This window comes from Martes martes (assembly GCF_963455335.1).
Source record: "Martes martes genome assembly, chromosome: 12".
Classification (NCBI taxonomy): domain Eukaryota; kingdom Metazoa; phylum Chordata; class Mammalia; order Carnivora; family Mustelidae; genus Martes; species Martes martes.
In genome coordinates, this window is record NC_137900.1 from 75562241 (window position 1) to 75580258 (window position 18018).

Genomic DNA, 18018 nt, shown 5'->3' on the forward strand with positions numbered 1-18018 from the left:
TTATTCTATCCTCTCATAATTTTTCTTTTGAATTCTTATAAGCTATATTTTGAATTTTCTGCCTCAGTCTTCTCTGTCTCTTAAATTTGTCCTCATAATTTAAAAACTGTTATGACTTTGCTTGCCCTTCCAGGAAAATTCCTTCCATCTCACTTATTTGTCTTTTAGCTATGTTCATTCTAATACTCAGCTCTTCTATTAAGTATTTTTAACTTATGTTTTGTCAATTTTAAATTTCCAGGGTCTTGTTCTCCTATTTTTCCTTTTCCAATGAAAGCTGTTCTTGTTTCAAGGATGAATTATGCTCTCAAATCTATGTAATGATTTGTTTGTGATCGTCTGAATTTTTTCACATTGAATTAATTTTAAGAGAGGATGGAATATGGAATTAGTTGCCCTACTTGTGTAACTTGGTAACTTTTATGATATTGGTTTTCCCCAGGTCCAAGTGATGCTTGTTTGTATGCTCACAATTTTTTTTAAAAGGTTATTTATTTGAGAGAGAGAGAGTGAGGGCAGGGGAAGGGGCAGAAAGAGAGGGGAGAGAGTTTCAAGCAGACTCCCCACTGAGTGTGGAGCCCAACACGGGGCTTGATCTCACAACCCTGAGATCATGACCTGAGCCAAAATCAAGAGTCTGTCAAATAACTGACTGAGCCACCCATGTGCTCCCGTGAGCTCACATTTTAAAATGAAAGTCTAGATTTATCATTACTGCTAGCTTACGGGGATTTCCTTAGACATTATTAAAGGCTCTTGTTTGATATATCTGGACACAGCTCCCTCTTAAAGGTAATAGTTGACCAACAGGTTTTGCAAGTGAACTTCAGCCAGCTGTAATGAGTGGACAAAGAAGTCCCCACAGATGGGCTTCTCTTCAGAGTATACAAGTTGAAAACTAGCTGGGAACTCTCAAATGCAGACAAAGGGGAAGTGTTACCTGACAGAGGCATGCATTCAGCCATTTTTTGCTTTTTGCAGCAGCTTTTTGTTTTTCCTTCCCTGTGTCAGGTGGGGCTGCCTAGAGTTTCCTGAGGCAATGCCCTTTCTCTCTCTGACTCTAAGGGTGGCTTTTCACAGCAATTTCCCTCATTTTCAATGCTGTGCTTGCCAACGCTTATGCTGTAAATGATGTAGGTGTTAATCATGCATAGCGAGCAGGGTAGTTGTTTCAATCTGGCCATCCTTAGAGTAAGTACACAACCCCACCGTCCAGCCCTGCTCCCATGGCCAGCTCTTCCAAACCTTGAGCTTGAAGTTTGCGTGTTCTCTAATGGAAGAAAAATGCAAGTCTTAAAGTAGTCCCTCTTTCTCCTGTATTCAGTTTTAAGTCCTCACTTTTGTTTGTTTCTCTATCAATAGAGCCTCCTAAAAATTTCCTTGGCACATAGCTTTACAGCTTCTACCAGAATTTTTAAAAAGCAATGTATTGAGTAAATTTACTCACTCTTTAAATATAATTAGATAAAACCATATGTGCTGGAGGGCCTGGGTGGCTTTCAAGCGTCTGCCTTCGGCTCAGGTCATGATCCCACTGGGATCTAGCCCCATCCGGCTTCCTGCTCAGCGGGAAGCCTGCTTCTCCCTCTCCCACTCCCCCTGCTTGTGTTCCTTCTGTCCCTGTCTCGCTCTCTGTCAAAGAAATAAATAAAATCTTTAAAAACAAGCAAACAAAAAAGAACCATATGTGTCATTTAATCATTTTCACACAATTTATTTTATGTAAGCATATAAGCATTCTTTACCTGTTTCTCTGTGTACAAGGATTCTGTTTTCCATTTTCAGTGTACAGTCTCTGTCTTCTGTTAAAAATGAAATTATTTAAGGCCACATAATTGTTTCATGTAATAATTAAACTTAAACATCCTATCTTACAGTGTGCCTTTTTTCTACTCCCATGTTATACTGAAATGATGGAGACTGGGCTGTGTTGCAAATAAATGTTTTGTTGTGGTTGTTTAAAAACAAAAACACACTACAGTGGAACTGTAGTGGTTCTATAAATAAATCAGACTTAGTTCTCCTCACTGAAGGTTAATACAAGTAAATATTGGGGACCAGAATATACTTTTCATAAGTGGCTAATATCTAAATTGTACTCCATACTGAAGCTTTATCCATGTAGTACATGATTCCTTTGTTGTGATGGTCAGAGCATAGAGTCAGTGGGACCCAGGTCCAAACCCTAGCTCTAACATTTGCTAACTCCATGACTTGGGACAGTCCAGTGCCTGGTACAGAGAGAACACCGGTAAATATTGGATGAGTGATGTATGAAGTTACTAAATATATGAGGCTCAGTTTCTTTATCTGTAAAATAAGTAGAACAACACAGTTGCTTAGTGATTACAGATAACTCTTGGCATATAATAAGCATTCAATTAACACTAGATGTAATGATAATAAATTTTATACTAGAATCCTTTCATTAATATCAAGCAAGTCCCAGAAATAATATGAGTTATCTCAGTTTATGAGGGTGGTGAGAGGGATATACTCACGTGACACAGCACCTTCAGATAGCCTTTCTAGCACTGTTTATTTATGTTTTGCTCCAAGCAATTATTGAAGCAGACTGTGTGTTTAACAGTTCAACAGGAAACTTAAAGGGTAAAGACAGAGTCTTAAGGAGCAATACAAACCAACTGGAGATCTTCTGGACACAATTCCATCACAGTTCTAAGGAATAATAAAGCAAATGAGAGACACACACTGGAGAAAATAAGGGAGTTCAGTTCATATGGGGAAGGTTGTGTAGAAGTGAGTTTGGAATTGGAAATGGGAAAAAAGACACTATGTGGTACAAAGACCATGGGGGGATTTCTCAGGCTACAGGTGGGGAAGGTTGGTGTGGTGTCTTGGGCACAAGTGGATGCTGGGGACAGCAGGAGCTGGTGGTTGGGAGTTCTTCAGGGGTGGGGGGTCAGTGGAAGGTGAGATGAGTTAAGCAAAGTAGAAGGAATTTGCAGATCACCTTGGTAATTGCACAAACTTTCTGTTTTGCTCTTTCTCAGCCTCTTAGTGCCTTGTTTGAACATAGAAACATTCCAAAGAGGATCAGAACTATTAGATAAACTAGAGGTTGGCATTGTTTTCATTTTAAGGTAGTCCTCTTTGTTGTCTTTTTTTTTTTATTCAATGACAACAATTTATTTATGTATTTATTTTTAAAGATTTATTTTATTTGTTTGAGAGAGAGAGAGAGCATGAGAGGGGAGAGGTCAGAGGAAGAAGCAAACACCCCACCGAGCAGAGAGCCCAATGTGTGACTCGATCCCGGGATTCCAGAATCATGACCTGAGCCGAAGGCAGTTGCTTGACCAACTGAGCCACCCAGGCACCCCAAAGACAACAATTTAAACAGTTTAAGTTTGGTTTTAGTAGATCACAGAGTATAAAGCAAGCCCTAATGCTTATGGACTTGATTATCTCTTCGGTATCCAACAATTAAAGTGGACACCTTGAGGGAAGACCAGTTTTCATCTGATTTAGTTTTGGCAATTGCAATTTAAAATCCGTAGCTTGGGGTGCCTGGGTGGCTCAGTGGGTTGAGACTCTGCCTTTGGCTCAGGTCATGGTCTCAGGGTCCTGGGATCGAACCCCATGTGAGGCTCTCTGCTAGGCAGGGAGCCTGGTTCCCCCTTTCTCTCTGCCTGCCTCTCTGCCTACTTGTGATCTCTCTCTCTCTCTCTCTCTCTGTCAAATAAATAAATAAATAAAATCTTAAAAAAAAAAAAATCCCTTCCTTCTCTGAGATGATGTGAGCCCCTATGGCATGTTCTCCCTTCTTTCCTGTAAAGTTATTCTCGCTTTACCTTCCATTCTGATTCTAAGCCAGCTGATGGGTTGGGGAGTCAGGGTTTAAATACCTCTTTGTTCATTTGTGAAAAGAATTAAAGAAATATGCCAACACCATTTAATACAAGGCTGTCTGGGATGGCACAGAAAACACTATATTACAGAGAATTAACAGCTCTGCATACACTGAGGGTAAAGAGAAAGAATGTGTAACTTGTCTTCCCTCATTCCCTCTATTTTTGTTGTTGTTATTGTTCGTATAAATGCCTTTTATTTCCAGTGAAAATTTTAGACAGAACATTCTTTGTTTTCCTGCATTCACTTTTTTCCCTTCTGTTATTGGAATGCCTGAATCAGTGTATCAGTTGCTATGTATAGCAAAAATAGTAGGATCAAATGCAAGGTGACCGCATTGACTCCATGCTAGAAATATTGTTCTCTACTTTATGTATTCCAGTATATGTACCCTTGATAGACATTTCGTTTTTTAAAGTGTTATATCTTAGGGGATTTCTGTTATTTAATGTGATCCCAAGATATAATCCTCCAAAGAAGGGAATGGCAAATTATTTTAATGCCTTTTATTGTTTTTGTTTCTAGCCTATTCTACTAAGCTCAACAAATTTCCTGTATTTAATATTAATGATGACTTGAATGATCTGTGTACCAGCGCAGTGAGCCCAAACACTACCAAAGCCACGCGGTATGCCTTGAATGTGTGGCGATACTGGTGTGTGACCAACGGGCTCAAAGATCACACAGACATCACCAAGGTAAGAAACTATTGAGTCTACTTACTCTCTCAGCCACTATCACAGCTTCTAAGTCCTGGGCATTCTGTTAAGCATTGTGGGGAACACAGAACAGTTGCTTTTTGCTTGAGAAAACTTTGAAAGAACCTGAAAGCAAAAGAAAAAATATACACAGTACAAAGCAGAATTTAATAAGCATTTTATGAATGTACAGATCAGAAATGCCAAAAAATTCAGATCGATAAATTAATTTCAGTTTGGTGAAACTAGTGAAGGAATTGATATTAAAGCTGTGTTTTGAAGGACAGTGGGAATTTTAGTAGAACTGGGGCACCTGGGTGGCTCAGTTGGTTAAGGAACTGCCTTCAGCTCAGGTCATGATCCTGGAGTCCCAGGATCGAGTCCTACATCAGGCTCCCTGCTCAGCAGGGAGTCTGCTTCTCCCACTGATACTTTCCCCTCTCATGCTCTCTCTTTCTCTCTCATTCTCTCCCTTTCAAATAAATAAATAAAATCTTAAAAAAAAAAAAAAAGAATTTCAGTAGGACTGGATGAAGATGGGAGTCCTCTAGGCCAAGTGACATGAGGAAAAATAAGATTTGGAGGGATAGACTTACTTGCCTGCGGCAGAGATTTCAGATACGGGAGTAGTAGACTATAAAACCAGATTTTGATAAACCATTAAATACCAAACTAAAATCTTGTGAATATCGGGAAGCCATTGAAGTTTTGTTTTATTGTGTTGTGTAAGGAGAGACTTTCTCTGAAGAATTATTTCAGTGGCAACAGGGAAGGGACTGTTGAAATAGGGAGAATGCTCTGACTGTAAGATCTAAAGGGTTAGGCAAAAGGGAAACCACTGACGTATATAGTATATTATAGACTAATATGTATGAAATTTTATAGAAATGAAAAGAATTATAAATTGAGGAAGCAACAACATAGTAATCAAAATAATCCACCAGAACTGAAAATAAAGAAAAATTTCCACTCGTGGCCATAAGAGAAAAGGGTCCAAAATTACCCTTCTGCTGTAACAAATAGAAGACTGGGGGTGCCTCGATGGCTCAGTCGTTAAGCAGCTGCCTGCAGCTTGGGTCATGATCTCAGGGTCCTGGGATCAAGCCCCGCATCTGGCTCCCTGCTCAGTGGGAAGCCTGCTTCTCCCAGTCCCCCTCCCCCTGCTTGTGTTCCCTCTCTTGCTGTGTCTCTCTCTGTCAAATAAATAAATACAATCTTAAAAAAAAAAAAAAAGACTGAGCACAATATGTGCAACAACTGTTTTCAGACAGAACAGACAGCACAGGACTTGATCCCTTAGAGAAAGGTAACAGATGAAAGTACTGAGAAAGGTCTTGCATCGGATGTGGAGAATAGTTAGCTTTAGACTGAATTCTGCTCTAATCCCACCCAACAAATCTCAAAGGCTAGGCCCAGGTGCATGAAAAGGTGCTAACATCACTAATCATCAGGGAAATGCAAATCAAAACTTCCATGAGATACCACTTCACACCTGTCAGAATGGTTAGTGTCAAAAAGACAAGAAATAACAGGTGTTAGTAAGGAATGTGGAGAAAAGGGAACCTGGTACACTGTTGGTGGGAGTGTAAATTAGTGCAGACACTGTGGGAAACAGAGTAGAAATTCCTCAAAAAACTAAAAATAGATCTTCCATATGATCCAGCAATTCCACTTCTGGGTATTTGTCTGAAGGAAATAAAAACACTAACTTGAAAAGATTTATGTACCCCCACGTTCATTGTGCCGTTATTTATAGTAGCCAAGACGTGGAAGCAGCCTAAGTGTCCACTGATAGATGAATGGATAAAGAAAATGTGCATAAATACACAATGGAATATTATTCAGCCATAAGAAGAAGGAAATCTTGCCATTCGCAACAACATGAATGGACCTCGAGGGCATTATGCTAAGGGAAATAAGTCAGAGAAAGGCAAATACCATATGATCTAACTTATATGTGGAATGTAAAAATAAAACAATGCAACAACAAAAAACTAAACCAAACTCATAGGAAAAGAGAAAAGATTAGTGGTTGCTTGAGGTGTGTCGGAGGGAGGGAATGGAGAGTAAAAGGGGTGAAGGTGGTCAAAAGGTTCAAACTTCCAGTTATAAAATAAATAAGTCCTGGTGATGTGATGTACAGCTTGATGACTATAGTTAATAATACTGCATTGTATATGTGAAAGTTGCTAAGAGAGTAGATCTTAAAAGTTCTCATCATAAGAAAAAAAAATTTAACTATGTGTGATGATGGATATTAGCTAGACTATGATAATCATTTTGCAGTACATAAAAATATTGAATTGTTGTGTTGTACTCCTGAAACTAATGTACTGTTATATGCCAATTACATCTCAGTTCTTTCAAGTAAAAAAAAAAAAAAAAAAAGGCAAGACCAAGAAGGATTGAATGATTTTTCAAGTAACCTAACTATGTCTGGAGCAAAGCTTAAAAATATTTATAGAAACATAAAAATATCCAGAACCCAAGAAATAAAATTCACAATGTCTGGCAACTAAACAAAAATTATCAGACAGGCAAAGAAGCAAGAATATGTCCCTTAAAGAATGAATCAGTCAAACCAGCCCAGATCTAACAAAGATTTTAGAATTAGCAGACAAGATATTAAAAAGTTATTATAAAGAAGATAAACAAACAGCCAATGAGCACATGAAAAGACACCAACTTCCTTAGACCTCAGGGAAATGCAAATCAAAACTACATGAGATTCTACTTCACATCCAACAGGAAGACTATAATAATGATACTTTTTTACAAAGATAATAATAAGTATTGATGAGAACATAGAGTAACTGGAACTTGTACATTTCTGGTGGGAATATAAAATGATGGAGCTGTTTTGGAAACAGTCTTGCATTTCTCTACAAGTTAAACAGAGTTATTCTTTGGCCCAGCAATTCCACTCCTACGTATAGACCCAGAAAATTAAAAAGATGTGTCTGTACAAAAAGTCATACCTAAATATATGTTGTGGCTTTACTCCCAATAGCGAAAACAACCCAAATGCCCATGAGCAGATGAATAGATAAAATGTGACATATCCATACAATGGAATATTATTTAGCAATGAAGAGAAATGAAGTACTGATCAATGTTTACAATATAAATGAACCTAGAAAACATACTAAGTGAAATAAGTCAGAAACAAAAGAAAAATATATATTATTCCATTTAGGTAAGATATCTAGAATAGGTAGGGTCGTAAAGACAGAAGGTATGAGAGAGGTTACCAGAGGCTCAGAAGAGGAGGAAATATGGAGCTATTGTTGAATGAGTACAGTTTCTGCCTGGAACGATGATAAAGGTCTGGAAATGAATAGTGGTGGGGGTTTGTCAATGTTTTAAATGTATTTAAAACCATGGAATTTTATACTAACAAATGGTTAAGATGGTAAATGTTATATATGTTTTACCACAATGTAAAAAAATACAAATAAATCAGTAAAAATATAACTAGTTTACCTTTATTAATAATAATTTTAAAATTCACCTATTCTCACAGACCCCTATCAGTATTTCGTCATTCCCACTAACATTAATTTTTTCTAGGCCCGAGGATCTTGTCTTTCAGACTTTAAAGTTGTCTATTACTGGGAGCCTTTACGTTCCCATGCAAGAATCCCTGAAAAGAGCCTCATTTCTCCACACTCTCCAAGGTTTAGAGAAGTTCTGCATCCCGGGTGGAAAAAATGTCCCATCTGTCCCGTAGAGTGTGCCTTATCAATACTAATTTCTTAGTTTCCCCTGTGTTACCTAGAGGAATCCTGGATGAGAAAGAAGATAGATTTTAGTCTTCTGTAATCTATTCTCATGGGCCCCTCAAATTAAACATTTTTAATAATAAATTCTTAAGAAAGAGGCCAGTATCTTAGAGAATTAGCCAGTATTTAGTAAAAAGAAGGAATTGTGGTATCAAAGCCCATATTCTTTAATCTCATTTTCTTGGTCTCAATGCAAGATATTTTTAATCTAGATGTGTCTTTAACAATAGATAAAAGGGACACCTGGCTGTCTCAATTGGTAGAGCATGTAACTCTTGATCTCGTGAGTTCAAGTCCCACACTGGGTGTGGAGCTGACTTTAAAAAAAGAAAGTTAGATATAGCTGGCAGCAGACAAGGTGGGTAAGAGCTCTTGATCATGGTTTGGCAGCTGGTGAGCCTCAAATTAGTCATGTGCTCAAGGGAGAAAGGAAGGAGTCAAACCAGCCTTCAGAATGCCATCTAAATAAACAGGGTGCACACTGTCAGCCTCACTCTGTAGCTAGTGTGTGAGTTCCACCTAGTATTTTCCCTGCTGGTTCTTTTCACAAGTGTGATCTGATCCTCACTGACCCATCTCCCTCAAGGCTGCTGCCTCACTGACTTAGATGGTCTTGGAGTCCACTAAATCTGACTTCCCTCTTTGCCTAGGCTTGTTCAAATGTGGCTTAGCTCTTGGGACCAAACAAATCCCACCTAATACGAAGAGAGGTTAACACCTGCAAGTAGGGAGCTGCAAGTGACAACATAAAAATCTGAAATCAGTTGAGTTTGAGAGTCATGGTTATTTTGACAGGTTTTTACCGGTGTCTAAGAAAGTTGTTGCTTTTCATATACTGTATGTAGCTACCCTACTGATGACTTTTTAGCTGAGTCTCTTGGAGTTTCCTAGACCAACAATCAGATGATCAGAAAACAATTATATTTTGGGGTGCCTGGGTGGCTCAGTGGGTTAAGCCTCTGCCTTCGGCTCTGATCATGATCCCGGGTGCTGGGATCGAGCCCCACTTCAGGCTCTCTGCTCAGCAGGGGGCCTGCTTCCCCCTCCCCCACTGCCTGCTTCTCTGCCTATTTGTGATCTCTCTCTCTTTAATAGAAGATTTAAAATCTTCTTTAAAAAAAGAAAATAATTATATTTTATCTTTTTCTTTAGTATATACACGTATACGTATGTATGCATGTGTGTAATTTTTTTTCTTGTCTTGCCTGGTTTTCTAGAACCTCCAGACTACTGTTACACACATACAGTATACAGATATTCAGCAAGCTTATCCTATTCCTGACTTTATAAAGAAACCATTCTAATGTTTCCATCTGAGGTATAATTTTTATAGTTCTTGTCTGTAAAATACTCATCGTAGTAAAAGTATTTTTTCTTCCAATCTAAGTTTAATTTGAATTCTTAAAAATTTGAAATGGGTATCAAACTTTCAAGTAAGTTTTCAGTAATTAGCAAGTTCATATTACTTTCTCTATGAGTAAGTCCATTATATTAACATATTTATTAAGATTGAATCATCCTTACACTCTGCAACAATCCCTACTTGTCTTGATGTAGTATTGCTTTCCTGCAGTTCTGAATGTGATTTGGTAACATAGGCAGTCCTTGTTTTGTGTGGTACCATGTAAATTGCTCTTCGTGTGTATCAGAGCCTTGTGCTCATTTTCCAAGGTTATAACACGCACCTGTCTTACTTAACAGGGCACTGTGCTAAATGAAAATAGCTTGTTTATATTTATATTCATATGCTTTTTTTCATGTATGTTAGATTCGAATTCAAGAAAAATGAAGACCCTTTCTCTTTCTCGTGCTCCAACGCTGTTTAAGTACAAAAGCTAAATAGACTCCATAAAACCATCTCCTTAGAAGTAACATACATCTCTGACAATCTTGTCACTCTATTTTGGGGCTCTTCAGCTCTTTTACTTCTTTTTTTTTTTTTTTTACGATTTTATTTATTTTTGAGAGACAGAGCAGAAGCACAAGCGGGGGGAAGGGCAGAGGGAGAAGCAGACTCTCCACTGAGTTCCAGGGTGCTGATGTGGGGCTCAATCCCAGGACCCCAAGATCATGGCCAGAGCCAAAGGCAGATGGTTAACCAACTGAGCCACGCTGGCGTCCCTATTGAGACTTTCTTTTGTCCTAGAACATGTACTTGGCCTGAAAGGACTATGAGGAAAATCTGGTTTTCTCTTTCTAGCTCCCTCCTTTTTTTTAAATTTAATTATTTACTTATTTATTTGTCAGAGAGAGAGCAAGAAATGAGCCCAAGCAGGGGGAGCAGCAGGCAGAAGGAGAGGGAGAAGCAGGCCCCCCACCAAGCAAGGAGCCCAATTCAGGACTTGATTCCAGGACCCTGAGATTGTGACCTGATCTGAAAGCAGCCTCTCAACCGACTGAGCCACCCAGGCATCCCTCTAGCTCTCTCTTGAAAATAAAGCTCTCAGAGCACCAGGGTGGCTCAGTGAGTTAAGCATCTGCCTTCAGCTCAGGTCATCATCCCAGAGTCCTGGGATGGAGCCCTAGTTGGGCTCCCTGCTCAGTGGGGAGTCTACTTCTCCCTCTGCCCCTTCCCTTCGCCCACCCCACTGTGCGAGCACACCTATTCTCTCAAATAAAATAAAATCTTTCTTTAAAAAAGCTAAAAAAAAAAAAAAGAAAGAAAGAAAGAAAGAAAGAACTCTCTTAATGTCCGGGCTTCCTTCTCCCAACATATCCAAGTGAGGAGCTCTCTCTAATTGTCAGTGCAGTCATTAAGCTTTTCATATTTTTTGAAAAAGTATTGTTATTGCAACCCTGTTGGGTCATTAAGCCAGTGATATTTCAGGGCCTGTTCAGATACATTTAAGTGAAGAATTAAGGTCATGAACTTGCTGTGCAGCCCGGACATACCTGTCGTCTTTCCCCAAGCTGTGTTTAGTGCCCGCAGGACCCAATAGTATGGCAGATTTTGAGGAAATTGATGCTGGGAGAATTCAGAGTTTGTAAATTTGGTTCACAAAATCTTTAGAGATTCACAAAATCTCTTTAGAGAGAATGTTTGGATTTTAGTGAAGGAGAGAAAAGGAAATGATTTGCTAGGAAAGAAAAGGAAGGCTTTATGGAGGGGAATAGAATTGTGCAACTTACGAAGGCCAATAATCATAATTAGTAAATACATGTATATTTATGTATGCATACGTGTGTGTGTTCTCCACTATTTAAAACCCTTCCATGCCCCTTCCTTTATTTAGGCGTCACAGTAATCTTTTGAGAAGGTCTTTATTTTGTCCCATTTTGCTGCTTGAAACACTGTGGTTCCAAGTATGGAACCGAGATTTTCCATATGAAGTTCTTTCACTGTATCAGGCTAGGAATCAACCCTATAAAGGCCACAAAATGTCCCGTCCACAATACAGCCCCTGGGAGGATGAGGAGAAGGAAGGGGTCTGGCTCTTTGGGTGTCCTCCAATGTGTAACCTCAGTGTTTGTCTCATTTGAGATCCCTGCGGCGAAGTTGAATGAGCTGCTCGAGAATTTCTATGTCACTGTTAAGAAGAGTGACGGCTCCGACTTCCTGGCCACCTCGCTGCATGCCATTCGCCGCGGCCTGGACCGCATCCTGAAGAATGCAGGCGTGGGCTTCTCCATCACCAGCAGCACCTTCAGTTCTTCCACCAAGAAACTCAAGGAGAAGCTGTGGGTGCTGAGTAAGGCAGGGATGTCAGGTGCTCGTTCTCGCAATATTGTCTACTTCTCTCTTTCCGATGAGGAGGAGATGTGGCAGGCAGGGTGTCTGGGGGATGACAGCCCTGTCACTCTGCTGTCCACCGTGGTCAAGTACAACAGCCAGTACCTGAACATGCGGACACTGCAGGAACACGCAGATCTGATGTACGGTGACATTGAGCTGCTCAAAGACCCCCAGAACCAGCCCTATTTTGCCCGGACAGACAGTGTCAAACGGGAGAGCCGGAGTGGTTCCACTAGAGTATGCCACGGGAAAATCTACCACGAACATTCCAGGGGCCACAAGCAGTGCCCTTACTGCCTCCTCTACAAGTACATGTACATCCACCGGCCGCCCACGCAAATGGAGGCCAAGTCCCCGTTCTACCTTACGGCCAGGAAGGAGGCCACAGACACGGGCAGTGTGTGGTACGAGGAGCAGAGGATGGGCCTGCGATCTCTTCGGGGGATCGTCCCCAACTTAGCCAAGAAGGTCAAGCTGGAAAACTGTGAGAACTTCACCTTTGTCTCATTTACTCAGGTCTCCAGGAGGCTCGGCTCCCACAGTTGCTGTCAGTGAGTCTCCCCTGGGCCCAGGCCACTGCCCAGCTCACCCTGAGGGGCAAGAGTTCCCTCAGGCAAGCAGGGCCAGAGCTCTGAGGTGGCAGCGAGTGACGGCGACCTCAAGGTCAGGCTGGTCTCTGGCAGGGTGACCTGCTATTTCTTCGACTTCGGGTGTGTTTTTGTAACTGAAAGTAGAGGAGTCTGAATGATTAGGGTATTTTATCCAAATGTGTGTCACCTTTGTTAAATTATAGAATCTAACACCATGTATAACTGCTCCATAAACAAGAGTGAGGAAGTTCATTTAGTGCCTTTTTAGCACAGATTTTCTTAAAAAAAAGAAAAAAAAAGAAAAAAGAATAAAGGAGACTGTTTAAGTAGTCATTAAAAAATACTCCCAGTAGCCTAGTAGCTTTAGAATGTTATGAAGACTATATATACTTTGTTGAATTACACTCACAATAAGGAACTGGAAGGAGAGAGGCAGACACGTTAACTATTTCCAGGAGAAAAATTGCACTTGACACTCCTCTGTCTGTTTCGTTGATGGATAGCTTGGTTCTGCAGAGCAAGCAGCTTTGCCTGCTAGAAGCTGGTGGGGCTGCACTTGGGAGTGCTGATGGGGAGATGGGGGCCGCCCCCACTGCTCTCAGCACGGGGAGCAACTTGATCTCTGTGTCAACGGGGACAATTTTAATTTTATGGAAAAAGATGAATGCACCAGACGATATTTAGGAGAGCAAGGTTTCCAGTGAACTGGGTGGTTTGTACCATGAGGGAATTTCCAGAAGTGGCTTGGAAAAAGCGATATGTGATCAAAATACGAAAACCTCCTGAAGCAGAAGTGCCTACGTGTTCTTCCTCAGCACCACGTGAAAGCTATTTTCATTTGAACCTTTTTTGGGAATTTTTAAAATCTGTCCTTTGTGTCATACAGTTGTGCCGTCAGCATCTAGCCCCAGATTTGTTAAACGACCCCAGGTAATTTTCAGGCTTCACCCAGAAAATGCAACAAAGCAAGCTGCAAAGAAAGCAAATGCCCAAACGTGTTTATGAAAGTACTTAGGATATGTTTTATCAAAGTTTGACTTTTTTCCCGCAATGACAAATGTCATCATTCTAGGCTGGCACCCATTCATGGGCCATGATGACGGAGACAGCCTGCCAGGCGAGCGGACTCAGCACTGAGGACACGCGTGTAAAAATCAGAGCGTGATGATAGGTCTTTGATGCACTCAGGTAAACTGCAGCCTGACCACATGTTATTGAAACATGAGCAGAATTTTCTGGTAACTACTCTGAATGACAAGAGAAAAAGGAGCCCAAAGAGTACAAATCAATAATAACAATAATTTCCAGGAATCTTTATGTTGTATTTGAGGAAAGACTACTACAAGATTATGTTCCTGCATGTGCTTTCTAATCCAAAATTGAAATTCCAGTATAAATTCATGTTGCAAGAGTCCTAAAATTGGTCCTAGTTCTTTTTCAAAACATTACTGTAGTATTTATTTTAATTAATTGTTCTTAAAAATCATTCACCAGTCATTGAAATATGTAATACTTCCTTTACCAGAAAAGACTCAGCCAATGCTGCCTTAAGGTTTAATGTTGTTCCCTTTTTAGTTAAACTGAACATTTATAATTTTGTTTACTAGCTGATCTTTCCTGAGTATGGGTTCATTTTGGTATGTCTCCGTGCATATATAAGTAACACTGAATTAGTAATCAGTCTTATGACTTGATACTACATATTATTCTGCTGTGATTTCCTATAGTGGTTTTAGGATTTTGCTTAAAGAAGAGACACAAAGCATTAGGTATAGTTTTCCTTAGTTTGCTAAACACCCAAAGGATATTTTGTTTGTGGAAAGCAGGTGGTGATCTTTCCTGTCAGTTCTGCACTTAAACAGAAATACACCCCGTGTGAACTCTTGGGCAGACAGAGCCTGCAGCCTAATTAAATAAAACCTCCATTTTTATTTTAAATAGATGCAAGAGGAAATGGCCATTAGGAATCCCTGATCTTTTCAGATTTCAACACGTCCATAAGTAGCAATAACTGACCCAGGGGTTGTCATCCTTCTGTTGACAGGGGCTTTTCCTCAGCTGAACAACCACCTCTGCCTCACATTTGTTGCTTCTCACTGTTTGATGTGCTATAAATCCCAGAGTTCTGAGGTGAATGACTGAATTAAAAAACCAGGAGGTGGAAACTTCAGTGATACCTGATGGAACGAGAGTGTTGCATCTCAGCATCCTAAATGCCACGCATTTTGTGCCCCCCTCGGGGACTGGGAGTTAGATTTAGCAGGTGCTACTCTGTGCCACCGGTTAATGAGGTACTTTGTTACATGTTTGCGTGAGGTGTCTGTGTGTGTATGCAACATACATACACTTGTATGCAACAACATACACTTCAAATGTGTATGTGGTGACGCCTGGTAAACCTGCTAAGGTGGCAGAGCCCCTCTTCTTTGTATGGCCGTGTCCGGAGTAGCTAGTTCTAGCGGGCAGTCAGCCCTTCCAGCCACCCTCACTCATGCCCACTGGAGGACGCCATGATTTTCCACTCTTGCCTAAGCCAGGAGAAAGGAGAATCCCAAGAGAAGGAAGGGGGTGGGGGAAGATTAAGGGCATTTTCTCCACTTACCTTTATTTATTTATTTATTTATTTTACTCAAAAGTGGGAACGCATATCAGGAGCTCCCAAGCTCACCGAAGCACAAGTTGCCTCTGGCTTTGCGTCAGGAAAGGGACCTAACACCTGCTGCAGGTGTTAGGGAGGACCTGTGGGGTGCTTTGGGCGAGCTCTTGCCCACAGCACCTTCTGCGTCTGCTCTAACGTGAGCCCTGCTTGCTTGATAGCTCCCCTCCAGAATCTAACAGGTCTCCCCTCGGAAGTGTATTCCAGCAGACGTGATGGAGGGTCAGCTTGGAAGGGTGTGATCCCATTAAACGTGAAAGGTTAACACAGCACTAGGTGCACAGTAAGCATGCAATATATGTTAGCTATTTCAGCTACAAGTTTTGGTAATAGTAATAATTAATATTCAACGAATCTATGTCACATCAATTATTTCTTCCATTGTGGAGATTCTCCCTCCTTTAAACTGTTAAACTTGAAGAGGAAACCAAACCTGATAATCTGGTCACATGTATGCCCATAAATTCTACCTCCAGCACAGCCAAGCCCTGTTACCTCAGCTGTAAGCAAAAACACGTGAAGAATGGAGATGCCTTAAGAGGCTTTATGAGAAAGCTTTTGCATTGTTTCGTGTGTTTGCAAAGGGGAGTATTATGGAAGAACCTAACCAAAGTTGTGAAAGAAATGGTCTCCTTGGTCATGTGGCATTTTCCAGCCCTCCTTGGATTATGTGCTGCATTAGTCCTGCTCTGACTGATAAATGGTGTTTGAAGAAATGTGAAATTCTATTACTTTGATTTTTATTTCAATTTGGCCTTATTTAAAGGATCAAGCACTATATCCCAGCATGTTCACAGACAGTCATTGGGAGAATCTGGACAAGATAACATTCGTGTGGAAGTTGAAGCCTCTTGCAGTAGTAGAAAGAGAACTGGACTGGGAGCTCCTTCCCTCCTGCGTGGTTCTGGTCTCACTTCCATGGATGATGGAGTGGGATCACTGGAATGGATCACCTCCAGCCTGAACAGCGTTACAATTCCTGAAGCCCATACAGTTAGGAAGTGGCAGAACTCGGAAGCAAAATTCCTAATTCCTCAAGGTCATATAGTGGATCTCCTAAATTTTAAGAGCTTTTCATTCTACTGGAACACTTTCTTTTGAAAAAATAGTTTTCTTGAATTGTCAGGTTTCACAGATTTTAAAATTGTTTTTTGCTATCTCTAGGCAGCAACATGTTGATTACTTTTCTCAGTTTAGGCTAATGCTGACCACAGTTTAATTACTTCAATAAAGTAAACAGGATGTTTAAACATTATGTTTATCAAAATGCATCTCTTTGACATTACTGAAATCTGGTTTTTGACCTAGTAACCAGTTTACCTTTAGGCATTGGTAAATGCAAACGACAGAGACCTCAAAGTCACCTCATTTTCTCTACATGTGATCCAGTTTTGTCTAAGTTAGGGCCCATGCACATTTAGAAACAGTTAACAGTCCTGAGCAGAAGAATATATTAAAAGTTTCAAGTTCACATATATCTTTACATGTTTTTACTTTGGGGTTGAGTTTTTAATGCTCTGTATTAAAAGAAAAACATCCAGGGGTTTAATCAGTGTTCTTAAAGATTTTTGTTGTTTTTTTCCCCATGGGAATTAATCTCCTTAGTAGAAGGGGAGTTTGGTGGCAAACTAAGGACACGCTCCCTTCCTGAGAGAAGAAAAGGCCTTTGATTGACTTATCTCTGGGAATTCCTATGAACTCTGTGTCCATGAATTCTGACATCACAGGATTTCCCAAAACTCCTTTGAGGGAGGCTGCCCATCCTTCTGGCAAAGTTTGCCTATTACCGTGATGATTTTATGTACTACTAGTTCTTCATAGTCCAAGAAATCCGGAGATGTCTCTCATGTGTAGTTGGTTGACCAGAATCAGATTTCTGTGCTCAATTAAAGTGCTTTATTAATCTAATGCAGCTGATGTGGAACTTAATTTCAGGAAATATTTGTTAAAACAAAACAAAACAAAAGATCACTGGGTTATATTAGATGCATATTGCTTCTATTACTATTAAAAGCATTTCGATAGATCCCTCCCCCACAATGAGAGGAGAATGAGCTCCTAAATATTTTATGGTCAACATAACTGATTTGATTAATTTACATTTAACTGCAGTTATTGTTACAGTTCAAAAAAGTTTCTAGAAGGTTCTCATTTGACTAACACTGTGGTAAGTACTTTCTCACAGCTGCCTCATATTTTCATCTAATTTCACAACAGCTCTGCAAGGTGGGTCTAAGTATTCCCATGTTACTTACTGGGAAACCCAGGGCTCAGAGAAGTTAAGTAAATTTCTCAAAGTCTCACCGAGCTTATAAATTGGATAACTTAAGTCTGAAGCTAGGTCTTCTGACTCCAAATCCAGTGTTCAATCCGTGAGACAAAACTGCCTTCTTTGGGGCTACAGAGGGTCCATTTATCACAGAACTTTAAAAAAAGTAAACACAATTTCTGTCTGTTTAGGAAATACTTCATTTCTCAAGTCATAAGGTGACACACCTCTTATGTACTCTCTTACTAACTGATTGGTCACTTGGTATGTTTCAGTAGTTCTGGAAAGCCTGATGGTTTTCTGTGAACGTTCTGCATATTGAAAACTTTTTGTCTTTATCCAATAAATAACTTGTATTACCTGCCCTAAAGGGCAGACGGTCATGCCAATTTATTCTAATAAAAGTCAAATACTTTA

General features: G+C 40.1%; 1 protein-coding gene across 1 annotated transcript in view; it reads left to right on the forward strand.

Moving 5' to 3' along the window:
• Positions 1-12957, forward strand: part of KIAA1958 — a 161789-nt gene extending 148832 nt beyond the window's left edge. Inside the window, exons 3-4 of the mRNA XM_080820157.1 lie at positions 4399-4571; positions 11835-12957. Of these exons, the coding sequence (XP_080676283.1) occupies positions 4399-4571; positions 11835-12641 (980 nt within the window). The 3' untranslated portion in view covers positions 12642-12957. The remainder of the gene's footprint in view (positions 1-4398; positions 4572-11834) is intronic.
• The last annotated feature ends 5061 nt before the right edge of the window (positions 12958-18018 follow it).